General features: G+C 40.1%; 1 protein-coding gene across 4 annotated transcripts in view; it reads left to right on the top strand.

Annotated features, from left to right (window-relative positions):
* The window catches only part of LOC126474699 (kelch-like protein 38), a 137894-nt gene that overhangs the window by 101906 nt on the left and 15178 nt on the right, over positions 1-20810 (top strand). The window contains exon 6 of one of the 4 annotated variants that reach the window (XM_050102198.1): positions 7795-7861. The exons of the other annotated variants lie outside the window; for them this stretch is intronic. Within the exon in view, the coding sequence (XP_049958155.1) occupies positions 7795-7861 (67 nt within the window). The remainder of the gene's footprint in view (positions 1-7794; positions 7862-20810) is intronic. 4 annotated transcript variants of the gene reach the window in all.

Genomic DNA, 20810 nt, shown 5'->3' with positions numbered 1-20810 from the left:
TTCCCTAATTTTGAAAAATCCTTTCTTAAACAATGCCTACACTACAAGATCGCCACCCTCGCCAGATTTCAAGTTTCTATCCATAGCAGTTCGGGCTGGGCAAAGATGAGTCAATTAGGACACTGCCTTTTATACGTATAGATTGCTTTTCAGAACATATATTTAGTTACCTAGTAGATAGAGTCGAAAGTTCCACGAGGCTTTTTGCTGGTAATCCTGTTACACACAGAGAAGTCGCAGCATTAGAAAATTGTAGCGAAATCCAGGAAGACCTGCAGATGGTTGATGCTAGGTGCAGGGAGAGGCAGTTGACCCTCAACTTAAAAAAATGTAACGTTTTGCAAATGCATAGCCAGAAAGATCCTTTATTATATGATTACACGATTGCAGAACAATTACTGAAGCAGTTACTTCCATAAAATATCTAGGAGTATGCATACGGAGCAATTTGATGTGGAGTGATGACAGAAAATTAATTATGAATAAGGAAGGTAGATGCCAGCCTGAAATTTATTGGAGGAATTCTCAGGAAATATAGTCTGTCAACAAAGGAAGTAGCTTACAAAATACTCATTCAGTCATTACCTGAATATGGACCATCAGTCTGGGGTCTGCACCAGATAGGATTGATAATGAAAATATAGAAGATCCAAAGAGCAGCAGCACGTTTCATTACAGGTTCATTTAGTAAGCATGAAAGCGTCAACAGAGATGCTCAGTCAACTCAGTGGCAGAGACAGCGAGAGAGACATTACGGTGTGGTCTGCTATTAAAATTCCGAGTGTGTACGATCCTAGAAGAGTAGGCCAATATATTGCTTCCTCCAGTGTATATCTTGTGAAAAGAGCATGAAGCTAAAATTAGAGAGATTCAAGCCTACAAGGGACCATAAGGTGCCTGTGGAATATGGTGATGAACGTGGTATTCAACAGAGAAGCTAAGTCAATGCATACCAAGCAAACACTATCAAAATAGATGTCACTAGGCACTAATAATGTCAAAATTAATTACAAATTGTCATTTACAAATATCAATTTGATGTCTTTAAATGTTAATTTGTAAAATAAGTACATTGAGTTAGTAGTAGTATCGTTGTTGCCACTATTATCATTTTGTAAAATCTTGCAGAGTTAATTCAGTTCAAAATGGATAATATGTCATGGAAAAACATTAACTGGACAAAGCAAAAACTTTTTGAAGTAGTAGTATAGTTTTTGCCACTATTATCGTTTTGTAAAATCTTGCAGAGTTTATTCAGTTCAAAATGGATAATATGTCATGGAAAAACATTAACTGGACAAAGCAAAAACTTTTTGAAGTATATATCTTGAAGAGGTGACATAGGAACGAGTATGAGAAGGAGTTCAGAAGAATAATGTTTCTGAAACATGGTATTTGCTTAAATTTATAGTGTGTGAAATTAGGAAGTTTCAGTATTGAGTTATAATGATTTTCAATGTCTGAAATTGCCTGAAGTGTTACAGCATTTAAACTGTATGCTATTAACTCAAGTGATGTTAAAGACTTGTCATGGCATACATAATGCATAAAATCAGTACACTGTTCATGAAAAACAACAAGTGAGGTTAATTAGACATTGGATACTATTCTTCCTGTCCTTTGTGCAGAAGTAGTTTACCTCAGAATTCCCTTGGCTGTATCAGTTTTTACACTACATAGCATAAAAAAACATGATGTGTTATTTATTTTGTACCTATCTTCTTGTGATCTTTGTTGTTGCATTCCCCCCCCCCCCCCCCCCCCCCCTTGAGAACATAACTGAAGATGTAAACTTTTGTGTCATTCTCATGAGCATAACAATATGAGAACTACATCTCTCACCTGGGTACCACTTTCCTTCAGAAATGTGATAACATTTATAAAATAAAGTTATTGTACACCTTTGTTCTGCTCACAAATACCAGTCATAGTCAAGTGTGATTAATAACAGTATTGTTTCATTTTTGAACTTTGTGAAAGATGACTTGTGATTAATTTTGTCAACATCTCATCAGAGATAGACTAAGTATCGCTCATTGATGTATATCATGATAGAATGATGTGTATTGTCTATGTCATATGCAGGCTTCGGTTGATATGAAAACAGTCTAGCTTCATAAAAGACACAGCAGTCCATTTGTGAGGTTGTATAGTATGTTGAGTGGGTTGCAGATTTTCAGGGGCAGTTGAGAGACATAAATACGTTTACTTCCAGGAAAGTGATCTTCATCTGGGCAACAGGGGTGGGTGGCAGAAGTTGAATATATACTCAGACACAACAGTGACATTTTTAGGGGGAAGGAAAAAAAGGGGGGAGGAGGGGGGGGGGGGAGAACAGAGACAGATGGTATATGTGCTCTGTAACAGAATCAAACTAATTGAGCCAGGCAGGGGAAAATACAAGAGAGGGGGAAGAAGATGGCCTAACACCATATGTTTTATAGCAGTGGCCAAGTGGTGGTGGTGGTGGTGGTTGTTGGGATGTTTAAGGGGGACTAAACAGCTAAGGTCATCAGTCCCCCAGTGGTCAAGTACAAGAATGACTGACAGACAGACAGGAGACTGCCCAAAAATGTCTGTTTTGTGTCAGCATGATGCCCATATTGATGAGAATTTAAACTGGAAAAAGCACATTTCACAACTCCTAAAACAACTTTGTTCAGCCACTTTTGTACTTGGAATCGTTGCAGGACTTGGAGAGAGACATGTCAGTAAGTTGACATATTTTGCATGTTTTCATTCAACAATGTCATGGAATAATTTCTGGGACTACAACTTGATAATAAATTCAGTTGGGAAGGGCATACCACAGAGTTGCTTAAGTGCCTAAACAAGTCTGTATTTGCCGTGAGAATGATGTAAGATGTAGGAGATATAAATATAAAAAAACTTGCATACTTTTCTTACTTTCATTCTATTGTGTCATATGAGATCATATTCTGGGGCAACTCATCAAACCGAGCAAAAGATTTTAGGGTGCAAAAGCTTGTATTAAGAATCATTTGTGGTGTAAATTCAAGAACATCATGTAGAAACCTGTTCAAGGAACTTTGTATTCTAACCACTGCTTCTCAGTATATTTATTCCTTAATGAAATTTGTTGCAAGTAATACATCTCTGTTTCCAAACAATAGCTCAATACATAGTATCAATACTAGGAATAAGAACAACCTACATAAAGACCTAAAATCACTTACCTTGGTCCAAAAAGGTGTCCAATATTCAGGAACATGCATTTTCAGTAAATTGCCAGCAACCATTAAAAATTTGGTTTCAGATAAAGCATGGTTTAAACAGAGTTTGAAAGACTTTTTGATAGGCAAATCCTTCTACCCCATAGATGACTATCTTAACAGAGACTGTTGTGTCAGCTTAAGTAAAAATCTGTTAGATTTCAGTTTTGACAGCACTTGGTCACAACAATCAAGATTAGGTATTTTGTGTATGATAAATTTATTAATAGTGCGTAACAGTGTTTCATTCTGACAAGTGCTAATTCTGTAAATATTAGCTGTTCCAGTTTGCCGCATTGTATTCACCTGTTTTGACGATCTCCTGGCAAATGATCAGGGAAGGAAGTATTATATTCAAATGTTTTATGTTATACTTTCTGACATTCTCCACACCTACGAGAAACATCTCATTTTTTTAGCCTAAAGAACGAAAACTGAATCTAATCTAACAAATCCTTAAGAAAGAAAGTCTTAGTAACTCAAAAATGTGCTGTAAGTAAGAATATTAACTGTATGTGATGTTCACCCATAATCATCTTGTAGACATCTGTTTAAGGAGTTGGGCATCCTGATTACTGCTTCACAGTATATTTATTCCCTCATGAAGTTGGTTGTTAATAATCCACTACAGTTCAAAAAGAACAGTGGTGTACAGCAACTTCATTACATTATCAAAGAGAAAATGACTGCCGTTGCTCCACATTAAGGTTGTCTTTACCACAAAATGGGGTGCACAATGCTGCAACTAAAATTGTTGGAAAAGAAAAAGAGTTGTTAATGGTCAGCACGTACCCATATTGACAATTAATTTGCAAAGTGAATGTAAAATGACTCGTTACACATCATTATGATTTATCATGCAAAATGATACGTGAAACATGAAACTAACTAACTGTTTTATATTCCATAAGGTTATCATTTACAATTTGTTCAGAAATAGACACAATTATTTATTTAGATAATAATCTTAATCTAAACTTTTTAGGGGATTGACATCATTAAATTATAGCATGCCTCTCATGGTGGAAGTCTTAGAGACTCTTCTTTTTCCTCAGACATTTCACTTACTATTAGCATTACCATTTTCAGTTAACTCTCCTATTAGAGCAAATTCCAAGGAGAAACTGACAATTCTCTGTAACAAACAAAAAAGATTGTTCCTCTGCACAAGTTACAATGGGTAGAAGGACCACAGTAATTATCAATAAATTTGTACTCTACTTTAGCAAGAAAAGGAAGGGTTTGTCCTTGCACAAAGGACAAAGTGTAATAGGACCATGGTAAATATTGGTACTTTCTCAATAAGTCCCCACTCCTTCTAATTACAGTAATCTAAATCATATACGTTCTCACCTCAGCAAAGGATAATAATAAAATAGGTTTCTTGACTTCAACATTAATGTTATGATTTCTTGTGATTCTTCGTATTATTCAGTATACCGCAATACACTTTAGTAGGTGCTGTCCTCTAGAGCACAAAAGGTCCATAGACCATAGACCATCACACACTTACAATGATATATCATTTCGTATATACCAAGTGTTTATGATTACGTTGATGGTGTTTTGAGTGCTGCAGTGTGGGCTGCATACATCACAAGACACTGAAACATTGTAGGTACTTTCATCATCTGTGCACTTGTGAAGTATGCTGAAAATAATAATAGTTCCACTTTTTGCCCTCAGGTAAAAATACACTCCTGGAAATTGAAATAAGAACACCGTGAATTCATTGTCCCAGGAAGGGGAAACTTTATTGACACATTCCGGGGTCAGATACATCACATGATCACACTGACAGAACCACAGGCACATAGACATAGGCAACAGAGCATGCACAATGTCGGCACTAGTACAGTGTATATCCACCTTTCGCAGCAATGCAGGCTGCTGTTCTCCCATGGAGACGATCGTAGTGATGCTGGATGTAGTCCTGTGGAACGGCTTGCCACGCCATTTCCACCTGGCGCCTCAGTTGGACCAGCGTTCATGCTGGACATGCAGACCGCGTGAGACGACGCTTCATCCAGTCCCAAACATGCTCAATGTGGGACAGATCCGGAGATCTTGCTGGCCAGGGTAGTTGACTTACACCTTCTAGAGCATGTTGGGTGGCACGGGATACATGCGCACGTGCATTGTCCTGTTGGAACAGCAAGTTCCCTTGCTGGTCTAGGAATGGTAGAACGATGAGTTCGATGACGGTTTGGATGTACCGTGCACTATTCAGTGTCCCCTCGACGATCACCAGTGGTGTACGGCCAGTGTAGGAGATCGCTCCCCACACCATGATGCCGGATGTTGGCCCTGTGTGCCTCAGTCGTATGCAGTCCTGATTGTGGCGCTCACCTGCACGGCGCCAAACACGCATACGACCATCATTGGCACCATGGCAGAAGCGACTCTCATCGCTGAAGACGACACGTCTCCATTCATCCCTCCATTCACGCCTGTCGCGACACCACTGGAGGCGGGCTGAACGATGTTGGGGCGTGAGCGGAAGACGGCCTAACGGTGTGCGGGACCGTAGCCCAGCTTCATGGAGACGGTTGCGAATGGTCCTCGCCGATACCCCAGGAGCAACAGTGTCCCTAATTTGCTGGGAAGTGGCGGTGCGGTCCCCTACGGCACTGCGTAGGATCCTACGGTCTTGGCGTGCATCCGTGCGTCGCTGCGGTCCGGTCCGAGGTCGACGGGCACGTGCACCTTCCGCCGACCACTGGCGACAACATCGATGTACTGTGGAGACCTCACGCCCCACGTGTTGAGCAATTCGGCGGTACGTCCACCCGGCCTCCCGCATGCCCACTATACGCCCTCGCTCAAAGTCCGTCAACTGCACATACGGTTCACGTCCACGCTGTTGCGGCATGCTACCAGTGTTAAAGACTGCGATGGAGCTCCGTATGCCATGGCAAACTGGCTGACACTGACGGCGGCGGTGCACAAATGCTGCGCAGCTAGCGCCATTCGACGGCCAACACCACGGTTCCTGGTGTGTCCGCTGTGCCGTGCGTGTGATCATTGCTTGTACAGCCCTCTCGCAGTGTCCGGAGCAAGTATGGTGGGTCTGACACACCGGTGTCAATGTGTTCTTTTTTCCATTTCCAGGAGTGTATGTCACTATAAGCAATCAGAATATGGAATGTTTATTTTTTAATGTCAGTATACTGTTCGTCCATTGGAAATTGTTGATTTCTCTTGTGAAGTGACTTGGTGTAAAGAATTAAGAAAGTTTGTTTTCCTTATGAAACACAATGACTGGTGAGAAGATAGACCTTGCACTGCTGGTAAAGTTATTTTATCATAATGGCAGAAATAGCAGTGCTGCATTGCAGGAATATTGCCAACAAAAGAGAGCTGCAAAGAGGCCCCATGTCAATAAATTGGCTAAAGAATATGAGCAAGAAATTTGAAGAAACAGGTGAATTAGATGGTGCAGCAGCGAGAGGAAAGCTGCCATTTCCCATGACACCTGTTCATGAAGTTGTTGAAACTGTAGCTGACTGTGCAGCACATGCCTCAATTTCTCAAGCCTGTGCTCAAGCTGCACCATGAGAATCCTCTTCCTCCCCTCCCCCCCTCCTTCCAGTCAGCAGTTCAAAAAGTTTTGCAGCACATTTCACACTTGTATTACCACAAGATTCAGAGTGTGCATGAAATGAAGCCCAAGACACTCTACAACACAGTGATGCCCCCTCGTTTTTTTGGCACCTGGAAATGGATGATGTGTTTGGATGGATGAGGCACGTTTTACTCTGCATGGTGCCATGAATGCACAGAAGTGGCACAATATGGGAGTTCTACATCATATATATGTTGTTCAGGAACATCTGCTACAGTCAGCTTACATGACTGTGGTTTGTTTTCACAAGCTTGTTCATTCTCGGTCTGTATTCTCTCCCTCCCCCCCCCTCCCCCCCCCCCCCCCCCCTCCCTCTCCCTCTGGCCTTTTAGTTGTACAGTGGCATCTGCATGTTATAAGGACTTCTTTGTGCAACACGTGATTCCAGATTTGCAAGAACACAACTGTGTCCACACAACTATTTTTATGCAAGATGGGGCAATACCACATATCGCTTGCCAGGTGAAAGATTTGCTCCAAGAAACCTTCAGTAATGACCACATCATCTCTAGGCAGTTTCAAGATGTGTAGCCTTCCAGATCCCCAACCTAAATCTGTGTGGCTTCAGGTTGTGGGGATTTCTGAAAGACTATGTCAATCAGGGATGTATCTGCACTGTTCCTGATGTTAAGGATATTATATCGCTCTGATTACACTCGGTATACTGCGAGCAAATGTCGACCATGCCGTGTTATGGATGCTATGTGTTGCTGAGTCAGAAGACTGTATTGAACACATGTTCATGTTGAAACTTGTGACCATATCCTAATAAACATGCCAGAACCACCATTATCATTTGTTTGATGGTTCTTTCCCCTTTTCCTACACCCATACCATATTTGACATATCTTTACCTGGCAGCAAAAAGTGAAACTGTTATTTTTTCAGCATACCCTGTGAGTGCACTGATTAATGAACATGCTTATGATGTTTCAGCATCCTACGATGTATACAGCCCACACTGCAGCACTCGGAACACCATCAGATTAATTATAACCACCAGGTACATAAAAATAAATACATTTCACTTATTACTGGTTAGTTATATTTTTCCCACTAATAATTCAGTAATGCCATATGGAATAATGCTCTGGGATACTTCCACTTTAAGGAAAAAAGTCTTCATTGTGCAAAAATGAGCTGTAAGGATAAAATGTGGTGCTCACTGTTCACCCATGATCATCTTTTAGACATCTATTTCAGGAGGTAGGCATTTTCTCTACTGCTGTTTGTTTATTTCCTCATGAAGTTTGTTGTAAATAATCCAGTACAAATCAAAAGGAACAATGATATTCACAAATACAATACCAGAAAAAAATGACACTCATCACTCCACACTGAGGTTGTCTTTAACTCAAAAAGGGGTGCAAAATGCTACCACCAAAATTTTTAATCACTTAGCCAATGATATGAAATGTCTGAGAGGTAGCACAGTTAAATTTGAAAACAAATTGAGAAAGTTTCTCCATGGTAATTGCCTCTCTTCTTCTATTCCATTGAAGAATGTCTAATTTTGTAATGTGTAAATTATTATGCATAGAACTTAGTACTTTCAATAGTACTGAAAAAGGGTGGATTATAACATGTAGTCACGTTTACATATGAATGAATAATGAGGATGTAAAATGACTAGTTCCACATTGTTACAATTAATTGTGCAGATGATCCAAGGGACACGAAATGAATCAGTTCTCAGCTTCCAGGAATCCTCTACAGTTAACAAAATTATACTGTTACCCATGAAAGTTTCTTAAAATTCCTTTCTGAAATCATTGTATTGCTCAGTGTCCCCCCCCCCCCCCCCTATAATTTGAAGATACTAAAGTACCCTAAATTTTGAAATTTCATATTGGTGCTAACTTGGTAGTGCTTTTCATAATAACTGTCACATTCTATCTGTATTATCAGTAATTCTACATTGACTCCTGTAATACTTACTGTCAGTGTTACTGTGTCACATGCAGTAATACTTCTAGTCCTTGTTGTTGTTGTTGTGGTCTTCAGTCCTGAGACTGGTTTGATGCAGCTCTCCATGCTACTCTATCCTGCGCAAGCTTCTTCATCTCCCAGTCCTTATATGATTTTATTACACAAATGTATGTCAGTATTGTGAATCCACTAGATGTTGAGTTGCGCTCAGACACAACAAAAAGACTGCTGAACAAGTAAGCTTTCAGCCAAAAAGCCTTCTTCTCAATTAAACACCACACACACTCCCGTCACCCGTGTGACCACTGTCTCTGGCTGCTGCGGCCAGATTGTGAGCAACTGCACATGATGGGAGAGGCAACCTGGGTGGTGATGGTAAGGAGGAGGCTGGGGTGAGGAGGGGGATGGATAGCACAGTAGGGGTGCGGGACACTAAAGTGCTGCTTGTGGGAGCATTCAGGGATGAGGTGGACATAGGGTAGGGCAGCTGGGCACAGTCAGGAGGTTAGATTGAGGGCGAAGGGCGATGAGCGGACAGGGGGAGAGCAGAAGAGGAGAGAAGTAAAAAGACTGTGGGTAGAATAGAAGGCTGTGTGGTGCTGGAATGAGAACAGGGAAGGAGGTAGGTGTGTAAAGGACAGTGACTAATGATGGTTAAGGCCAGGTGGATTACTGGAACATCGGTTATGTTGCAGGGAAAGATCCCATCTGCGCAGTTCAGAAAAGCTGGTATTGGTAGGAAGGATCCAGATGGTACAGGCTGTGAAGCAGTCATTGAAATGAAGAATGTTGTGTTGGGCAGCATGTTAAGCAACTGGGTGGTCCAGCTGTGTCTTGGCCACAGTCTGTCAGTGTCCATTTACGTGAACAGACAGCTTGTTGGTTGTCACATCCCTGTAGCACACAGAACAGTTGTTGCTGCTTAGCTTGCTGGTCACAAGTGGTTTCACAGATAGCCCTGCCTTTGGTGGGATAGGTCATACTTGTGACTGGACTGAAGTAGATGGTGGTTGGAGGATGTATGGGACAGATCTTGCATCTAGGTCTTTTCAGGGATATGAACATGAGGCAAGGGGCTGGGAGCAGGGGTTGTGTAGGGACGGAAAAGAATGTTGTGTAGTATCATTCCATGTAGGCTTTCACGGCCGGCGTCTTCATCAGTAAACACTTTCGGGCTAAGTCGCCGTGGTCGATCTGTAGAACTTCTTCTCCCTGACGTTTCGTTCTCAACTACAGAGAACATCTCCCGAGGTGAGTCTTTGACTCAAGATGTTCTCCATAGTTGAGAACGAAACGTCAGGGAGAAGAAGTTCTACAGATCGACCACGGCAACTTAGCCCGGAAATGTTTACTGATGAATGTTGTGTAGGTTCAGTGGGTGGCAGAATACCAATGTGGGAGGGATAGGAAGGATAGTGGGTAGGTCATTCTTCATTTCAGAGCACAACGAGAGGTAGTCAAAATCCTGGCAGAAAATGTGATTCAGTTGCTCCAGTCCTTGGTGCCAATGAATCACAAAGGGAATGCTCTTTGTGATCAGATGGTGTAATGTTGGGAAATGATGTGTGACAGGAGAGATACGACACTGGAGATCTGTTTCTGTACAAGTCTGGGAGGGTAATAACAGTCTGTGAAGGCCTGTGTGAGACCATTGTTATATTTTGAGAGGGACTGTTTATCACTACAGATGCAATGGCGATGGTTGGCAAGGCTATTTTGAAGAAACTTATTGGTGTGGAATATGTGGCAGCTATTGAAGTTGAGGTATTGCTGCTGTTTGGTAGGTTTGATATGGGCAGAGGTACTGATGTAGCTATCTTTGAGGTGGAAGTCAACATTGAGGAAAATGTTTGTTGGGTTGAGGAGGACCAGGTCAAACAAATGGGAGAGAAGGTGTTGAGGTTCTGGAGGAATGTATTAGTGTGTCCTCACCCTCAGTCCAGATCACATAGGTGTTATATCAGTGAATCTGAACCAGGTGAGCGATTTGGGATTCTGAATGTTTTGGGAGGATTCCTCTATATGGCCCATTGATAGGTTGGTGTAAGATGGTGCCATGCAGGTATCCCCTGCTATACCCTGAATTTCTTTGCAGGTGATGCCTTCAAAGAAGTAGTGATTGATAGCTGGTGATAGTGACCAGGAAGGAGGTTGTAAGTTTAGTATCTGTCAGGCATTGGCAAAAGTAGTGTTCAATAACAGCAAGGCCATGAGCATTGGGATTGTCAGGGTAAAGGGAGATGGTTCAGTAGTGACGAGCAGGACACTGTGTGGTAAAGGAACAGTTGGTGAAAGACATGGTTGGTATCTTTTATATGATAGTGTAAGTTGTGGATGACAGGCTGAAGGTGTTAGTATATGAGAGCAGAGATTCTCTCAGTGGGGGAATGGTAACCAGCCATAACCGGCCACAATGGGGCATCCTGGGTGGTTGGGCTTTAAGAAGCATGTAGAAGGTAGGAATGTGGGGAGTAGTAGGGCTGAGAAGAGAGAGAGACTAAGGGGAGAGGTTCTGGGAGGGGCCTAAGGGTTTGAGGAGAGACTGAAGACCCTACTGGATTTCTGGAATGGGATTGTTAGGACAGGGTTTGTAGATGGATAAATCTGACAGCTGGCAGAGTCCTTCTACCAGGTAATGCTGGCAGTTCGAAACAACAGTGGTGGAGCCTCTGTCAGCGGGTAGGATTATAAGTTCTGGATCAGTTTTTAGGTGGTGGAGTGCTGTTCTTTCTTCAAATGTAAGATTAGTTTGCATGTTGGGGGATTTGGGGAATGTTGGTGAGGCAAGGTTTGAGGTTAAAAAATTCTTGAAAGCTAATGGGTGGGGGGGGGGGGGGGGGGGGTGGAGGGGAGGAGCGTGGTTGGATGGAGGAGTAAACTGAGATAGGCATCGGTCTTTGGTTGAGTCTCATTGGTAGGGTTTGTGGAAAAAGTGTTTCCACTGTAGAGACTGGGAAAAGGAGAGAAGGCCTCTAACAAGTCCAGCATGATTGAATTTGGGAGTGGGGCAAAAGTTAAGGCCTTCGGAAAGGACTGATACTTCTGTGGGGCTAAGGCTTGTAGAGGAAAAGTTCATGACAGTGTTTCTGGTCTATTTATGTTCTGGATGGTGCTGAGAGGAAGTTTTTGAGGGTGGGGTGAATGAAATACGTCTGTGAGGCAAGGTTAGTTAGCTATTAGGGGATGTGGGGAAGGTTTTGGAGGCTGTTGTAGAGGTGGTGGATAGTGGTAGTCAAAGGGTTAGTAGGAAGTGAACAGGTTGGAGAGTTTTCTGAGATGGCATTGTGCATGCTGCTCTAGTTCCCAGAGGGCAAGAGTTTCAATGTGTGAGATGGGATCCAGGAATTTGGGATTGAATGAGGAAACTTTTCTGTATAGACGCAGATTGAAGCAACATGGATCCATGGTGGAGGATAAAAACACATAAAATATATAAATAACATAGAATTATGTGTGAAAAAATTCCCAAAAATACACCAAAATACTTGGGAAAAATCACAAAAAGGGTGGAATGGATGAAGTGTGGGGAAACTAGATGAAACCTTAAGGAATAGTCTGATAGTGGAAGTCGAAAATGGGCTGAGATCAATGTGAAAACAGATAAAAATAAATAAAAAGATATAATTTGGGTTGCAGGTCTGTGGGCAGATATTTATGGACAAGGTGGCTGCAGATGTGACTAGATTGTGTGAATTTAAGTGTGTTTGAACTGGAATAGGAGAAGATAAAGAGTGGGGCATGGGCAAGAGTTGGTAGGATGAGGTACAAGTTCGTGTGGCACAGAAAGATATTGAAAGTAACACATGAGAGGGATGCAAGAAGAGTGATCAATTCGAAGGTCTAGGATTAATGATATCCACACAAGAAATGTGGGATATGAGATGCTGTACCAACAGTCAGCACAGTCTTGAAGCCATGTGTTGTGTTCTGACGAGACGATCGATACAGTGTGGTTTGTACGTAAGAGCATGTGGTGCCATTTGGAAGGTAACAAGTAAAACATAGGAAAGAAGGGAAGGAAAGGACAAACACTGAGTATACCAATGCATTAAAAAATCATAACAAAGGAAAACTGCTGGATGGGAGCACCTTCCGCTCTCCGTGGCCACTAGGAAAAGGCCAGCATGGTTCACTGTTAAAAACTTACTAAGTGCCTCTGGTGTTATTTAATGTGAAATATTGTATGTGCCTGTAGTAAAAAAAAATTGGTTTTTGACATTTACTAAAAGAGCTCACTATTCTCATGAAAATACCAATCATAATCGTGAAATAATAATGTTATCTTATATGAGCACTCTCTTCTTGTGTATAAAGTATAAGTTATCTAACTGTATACACAATTCATGTATTGCATTATCAATGCTGAAGTGAGCATTGATATCTTCATGCTGTGTAGTAACATTCTGAATTACATCTTTAATTAATAAGGCAACAAACCAGCTAGTATGACCTTATCAGTAAAATAAGATATTATTAATAGCATTAAGTAAAAAAATTCAATTTTAACTTATTAGTAATAGAGTAACAGCTGTTTACCTGTAGTTACTGTTGGCAGCAAGTTATTAGTAATGACAGACAAAGAGTAAGTGTCAGTAATAACAGAAGACAGTAACTTCTTAGCAGCAACAAATGCTGGTGAAGTCTCAGTAGTGACAGTAGCTGCCGGTGTCTCAGTATTAACTGATGCTAATAAAATTTCAGTAGTAATAGCAGCTGACACACTATTAGTAATTACTGATGACAATAAGTTTTCTGGAGTAACAGAAGGTAACAATTTGTCAGTAGTAACTGATGGCACTAATCTTTCAGTAGTGACGGACAATTATATCTTATTACTAGTACTAGAAGAAATTGGCTTATCATCTCTTATAATCTACATCTACATGTATATCTACATGATTACTCTGAAATTCACATGTAAGTGCTTGGCAGAGGGTTCATCGAACAACAATCATACTATCTCTCTACCATTCCACTCCCGAACAGCGCACGGGAAAAATGAACACCTAAACCTTTCTGTTCAAGTTCTGATTTCTCTTATTTTATTTTGATGATCATTCCTACCTATGTAGGTTGGGCTCAACAAAATATTTTCGCATTCGGAAGAGAAAGTTGGTGACTGAAATTTCGTAAATAGATCTCGCCGCAATGAAAAACATCTTTGCTTTAATGACTTCCATCCCAACTCGTGTATCATATCTGCCACACTCTCTCCCCTATTACATGATACTACAAAATGAGCTGCCCTTTTTTGCACCCTTTCGATGTCCTCCGTCAATCCCACCTTGTAAGGATCCCACACCGCGCAGCAATATTCTAACAGACGACGAACGAGAGTAGTGTAAGCTGTCTCTTTAGCGGACTTGTTGCATCTTCTAAGTGTACTGCCAATGAAACGCAGTCTTTGGCTTGCCTTCCCCACAATATTATCTATGTGGTCTTTCCAACTGAAGTTGTTTGTAATTTTAACACCCATTGGGTTCTCATGATATGATATGATATGATATGTTATACCACACTACCTTGTAGTTTCTCTAAATAAGGTTTTATTTCATTAATATATATTGTAACAGTTTATGTGTTCTTAGCTGTACTGTATTCTAAAGTACTTACTGTATATATTAAACAATGGAAAATCCGGAATGGAATGTAACAATACCAGAGAAGGAAAATTGCTACTCACCATATAGCAGAGATGCTGAGTCGTGATAGGCACAATAAAAGGATTCATACAATTTTGCCTGTGTGGTCTCAGCTCTCTGAGACTGCATACGTGTGTGCAAGTTGCTTTTATGTATGTGTGGGTGGGTGGGCGCACACTCGTGCGCGTGTATGTGTGTCTACTGCTGACAAAGGCCTTAATAGCTGAAAGTTTTAATTGTGTGAATCCTTTTATTGTGTCTATCGTGACTCAGCATCTCCGCTATATGGTGAGTAGCAACTTTCCTTCTCTGGTATTGTTACTGTATATATTACTTCTTCATTTACTGGAACATCCTGTACTGAAGTAACGGTATTGGAAAATTCAGTGTTAATGATGATTTCATAGTCTACTAAATCAAATTAATTATCAAAATCTTGTGCCTCATTTCTCCTAAGTATACTGTATTATTTAGTCTGTCCATCCTTTTGTTTAATTGAGAACTTCTTGCTCAGTATCTGATCCATATTAGAAAAATTGTCATCTATTTCAGAAAACTTGTCATCTGCTCAAGTAAATCTCTCATTCACCTGTACTGTTTGCTGTGATAGCTCTTGCATTATTGTTTCTAAATTTATTTCGTTCTTTATGATAGCCATTATGTCGATCTCAACAAATAAAGTCACAAGAGTCAGTAATTTAAACCGACTTATAACAACAGATTTATGAAAAGGATAGTTGCTACTCACCATATAGCGGAGAGGTGAGTCGCAGATATGCACAACGCAACTCTCACACACGTGACCACAGTCTGTGGTAGCTGAAGCCAAACTACAAGCAGCAACATATGATGGGAGAGGCGACCGGGTAGGGGTAAGGAGGATTCTGGGGCCGCAGCCTCCTTACCCCATCCAGTTGCCTCTCCCATCATGCATTACTGCTCGTTGTCTGGCTGCAGCTGCCAGAGACTATGGTTGTGTGTGCATAAGTTGCATTTGTGTGTGCGTGTGTGTGTGTGTGTGTGTGTATGTGTGTGTGTTTCAACAAAGGCCGTGTGTGTGTGTGTGTGTGTGTGTGTGAGTGTGTGTGTGTACTTCGACAAAGGCTTTGTTGGCTGTTAGCTCATTTTGTGACGGTCTTTTTGTTGTGCCCATCTGCAACTTGGCATCTCCACTATATGGTGAGTAGCAACTATACTTTGCATAATAAAGTTACATTCCATCTCAGATTTTCAGGCTTATAATAAATTATTTAGTTTGCTCTCGTTTTGATGCTTTCAATCTTAATTGAGCTTCCACGACAAGTTGTCTTTCTGCTGGACTAGTGTTTCACAAAGTGACTTTGTAAGTAGAGAACTGTGTCAGTATTTAACTCTGTCAAGTGACAAAATAGTCAAGAAACCACTTCACAGTACATTTTAAAAGAACAAAACCCACTGGATTATAAAGTAGTAGAATTTCTTGAGGTATTATGTAGCATCAGCTGCACCTGCCACCAACTGCTGATGTCTTGTGTACCTGTTGTCTGTTGCTGTCTCTCGCCTGCTAATTGCCAAGTGCTGCTGCTGCCATTTGTTGAAGTTTCTGCATATTGTCTGCTTTGCTGACTCTACTCTGGTTGCCATTGTTATTTACCAACTCGTTGCTCACAGTGAGTGCACTTTCTGCATTGATTGCTGTGAGCATAGCCTGGCTGTGTGATGTGAAAATCTTCTACATTTGCTTTTCAAATACAATTTTTGATTAAATTCTTTCAAAAAATTATTTATAGTTGCTATGTTTCTTCTTAGTAATTATTATTTATTGTTACACGTCATTCTAATGGTGTAATATTCTTCTTGTTTAATTCTGTGGCAATAGCTTTTTGATTTGTGTTGTCAAGAGAAATGTAATAGTAGTAGTAGTAGTAGTAACTTTATTCATCTGTAGATCTCTTTTTACAAGGATATAGGACATGTCAAAGTATTTAAAAAATTTAGATCAATTTAAAATAAGCTAATTTGTATACACATATATTTACAGACTTCTAGTTAGAGACAATCATTAGATTTAATCTTGGTATACAATACTTATTTTACAAATAACTTATTAAATAATGTAATGTCACATTGTTCACTCGTATCTCACTATCAGTCACTGCACGCACTGTACACACATTGTTTCATAACACTTCACTCACTACACACACACACACACACTCACACTGGTGATCTGTGGACCATTTTCTGTACTGCAACTTCCCATTTGCTATCCTGAAAAACTGAGTCAGCATCCCTCCATAATGAGTGAGATGTTGAGCTCAGAAAGAGGTGGTAGTATTGTGCTATACATAGCTTGGGGGTAAGTATTTTTAGAAAGGAAAAAAAGAAGGAAAAAAACATAAAGTGAAAGTGTTATGTGGAGTGTTGGATATTTTATATTCGTTATTATTATTATTATTATTATTTATTTGTATAACTTTTTTTTCAAACCCCTACTCTGTTTTATCTAAGTAATCCTTCAATGTATAAAATGTATTGCATAACAGTTACTTTTTAGCTGCCTTTTTTAAATAAGTGTATTTTTGCAATTTCTTTAATCTCTTTTGGTAATTTATTGTACAGTTTTATTCCTTGGTAGAAAATACTGTTTTGAGTTTTATGTTGATTTTTTCATGGTAAATGTAGGTTGAGTCTATCTCTTGTTGCATTGCCATGGACAGTGCTGTTTGTGCAGTAATTACCAATGTTATTTTTGGTGTGTACAACTGACTGGTAAAAGTATTCACACGGAGCAGTTAAAATCCCCAGTGTTCTGAACAGATCTTTACAATGAGCTCGACTAGTATTTGGTTAGTATTCTTATGGCTGTTTTCTGGTGTTTGAAAATTGTGTTCATATTTTGTGCATTTGTTCCCCAAAAAAGAATGCCATAGCTAAGAATTGAGTGCACATATGAATAATATGTAACTAAAAGACACTGCATGTTGCACACTGATGATAGGATTCTAAGGGCATAACATGCTGATGACATTCTGTTTGCCAGTACCTTTGTGTGTTCACACCACTTCAACTGAGAATCAATATTCATTCCTAGAAATTTTGCATTGTTACACAATCTATAGAGGTGCCATCTACATTTAACTTAACATTGTCATTTTTCCTGTTCAAACTGAAATTAATGGCATTATTCCTTCTTTGCTGAGTATAGTGAGTATTTAAAAATTAAATGCTATTTTAATTTGTAGTATTGTATGAATTCATGAAGTAATAAAGGTGATGTGACTTACCAAATGAAAGTGCTAGCAGGTCGACAGACACACAAACGAACACAAACATACACACAAAATTCAAGCTTTCGCAACAAACTGTTGCCTCATCAGGAAAGAGGGAAGGAGAGGGAAAGACGAAAGGATGTGGGTTTTAAGGGAGAGGGTAAGGAGTCATTCCAATCCCGGGAGCGGAAAGATTTACCTTAGGGGGAAAAAAGGACGGGTATACACTCGCACACACACACATATCCATCCACACATATACAGACACAAGCAGATATATGTTCAAAATACATGCTGGTTGGCACAGAAGAGGTCTTTTGCTTGAGATATCTCATTATGTTTGAGCTCAGGGTATGTTGTAAGAATCTACAAGAAATTGATTTCAAGAATATTGGACAGTACTTTCGTGGATCACTTGTGCTACCCTCCTTATAAACAGATGTGACCTGTGCTTTCTTCCAACTGCTGGATATGATTTTGTGTTCAAGGGATCTATGATTGATCTATATAAATGCTGATTTGTATCACAGTTCGCTTCAAATATCAAACAGATTTTATTCTTTATGTCATGTGGAGTTATAATAATGTTTTAATGATTTTTTTTTTTTTTTTTTTCTGTTGAATAATTGCGTATCCTTGTTCACTGTACTACAGTTCACTCTTACATAATGACGTAGTCATGAGATAGTTTGTGTCCACACTTTTCACATATAAAATAGCCAAATATTAATCAGTCTTGAGTAACATCATCTTAAATGAAGTATTCTTCAAGAAAGCTTGTAGTACAATGGAAGTCAGTAAGAAAATAATTGTAATAGATTCTTGATTCAAAATTCTTCTTAGTTGCTTTCATCTTAATTTTCAAAGTGAAATTCTTCCATTCCAGTTGCTTTTCTGCACAGGGTCACCATGTGAGAGGGTTCACTGAGTGGAAAAATTTTGTAAAATTATTAGTCATTAACAACGTACATATATTGCCTGCATGTATGCAACACGCTCTTGGAGTGGGTATCTCAGTAAAGTAGAACTTAATCACGGATATTTTACAGATTTTTTTCCCCTATACACTGTTGATGTTCAACATTGTCTTCTCTGAGGACTGAGTTCAGCACCCGTGCAGTGTTGGAAGCTCCTTGACATATTGGTTATGATGTAAAGGCATCATACACTGGTGAACTCCAACTGTCACACACTGTATAAGAAGTACCTCAGGCAGAATAATAATATAATACAAACAAGTATATGTATTAACATGTAATACCATTTACAAAATGTGGACCTGCACTCTATTATAACATTATTAAATGGTGCAATTACTCATTTATACAGCGCATAATGGGTGTAAGTGCAGTCGTTTATACTACTAGCCTAGGACAGTGTACTGAACAACATTACATGAGTACTTGCTTAGATTTTAGACTTATAATTATAGCTATTAGGAATAGTATGTTTTTAGGTGGGTTAGTACCTCCAATGCATGTGGCAAGAGCAAGCCATTAATGCTTGCTTTCTCCGTGTGGCACATTAGGTCTTTAAGTGTGGATGCATGTATGCAAAATGGTCAGTCTATACTGCGAACATAGTCTACTCGGTGGTACACTTACCTCCGTGCATAAAATATCAGGTAGGACATTATGCGATGTGTTTGTGAAAAGACTGTTGGACACAGAGAAAAAAATAAGCAATACACTGATGTGTATATGCTTTAATGTACCATATACATGTCCTCAGGGAGTCACACCTAGTGATACATGGCTGGTAAATGGAAATGTTGTGTGGCTAGGGCCTCCCATCGGGTAGACCGTGACCACAGGGCCCCGAGCTGAGTCCTGGCATTGCTTCCACTTACTTATGCCAGGCTCCTGACTTTTATCTTTCCTATCTCGCCACCCTCGGCCAGCTCTTGTTCTTTTCCGACCCTGACGCTATTAGGTTTCGAGGGCTAGGGTCTTTCATTTTCCAACCTATACTTCTCATGCAGCGTCTGACCTGGAGCGGGCGGCTGCAAAAGGCGTCTGTATCCCATGTTAGGGGCGGCCTCCAGAACTGCAGAAGGCAACGGAATACCACCGCAGATTATCTTCCCTGCATAATGCAGTCTCCATTTTATGCAAAAAAAATGGCTTCCTCTCATGTTAAATCAGTGTCCGGAGGTAAAATAGTCCCCCATTCGGATCTCCAGGGGGGACAACTTGAAAGGAGGCAAAAAATCAAAACGAGAATTGGTACCTGGAATGTCAGAACTCTGCTACAAACAAGAAAACCTTAAAAGAGAGATGGAAAAGAATCATATGGACCTCGTAGGAGTTGCTGAGGTAAGATGGAATGGACATGGAGAGTTGCAGTCAGATGAATGTGTATTCTACTACTCAGGAGGAGAAGTAAAAGGAATTAATGGAGTAGGAATGATTATGACAAAGGAATTGGCTAAATATGTGGAATATGTAGACTATGCAAATGACTGGGTTATTGGTGTAAGGCTGAAAGGAGCACAAAAAGATTTACTGATTGTCCAGGTGTATATGCCAACTTCAGAACATGATGACCAAATTGTAGAGGAAACATACAATGTAATAGAGAGAATAATGGACGAAAATAAATAGTAATGGGAGACTGGAACGCCATTGTGGGAGAAGGGAAAGAGGGAAACATAGTAGGCAGTCATGGTCTTGGAAAGAGAAATGACAGAGGTGAAAGGTTAATTGACTTCTGCAGGGAAAGGCAGCTGATAGCGGCAAACACATGGTTCAAGAAGCATAAGAGGAGGCATACACTTGGAAATCACCAGGGGATAAATATAGAAACCAAATCAGTTTTATACTGGTAGAAGAAAGATACAGGAATGGAATCAAGAAGGTGCACACATTACCAGGTGCAGATATTAATAGTGACCACAACTTACTCATGGCAGAAATAGAAATAAGAATTAAAAAACTGAAAAAGGCGACAATGGTGAAGAAGTGGGATCTAGAGAAGATAAGGTCCAACAAAGAACAAATTACAGAAATGCTGTCTTGGGACTTTCTAAACACATTACGAGACAAAGAAGCACCTGATAATGCCAACGAGTACTGGAATATGCTGAAAGAAGGAATTATTAAAGCAGGACAGCAAAATATAGGATATGTAA

This window comes from Schistocerca serialis, chromosome 1 (assembly GCF_023864345.2).
Source record: "Schistocerca serialis cubense isolate TAMUIC-IGC-003099 chromosome 1, iqSchSeri2.2, whole genome shotgun sequence".
In the NCBI taxonomy this organism is placed as follows: domain Eukaryota; kingdom Metazoa; phylum Arthropoda; class Insecta; order Orthoptera; family Acrididae; genus Schistocerca; species Schistocerca serialis.
The sequence above is the reverse complement of the archived record's forward strand: the minus strand, read 5'-3'. Positions and strand labels throughout refer to the sequence as shown.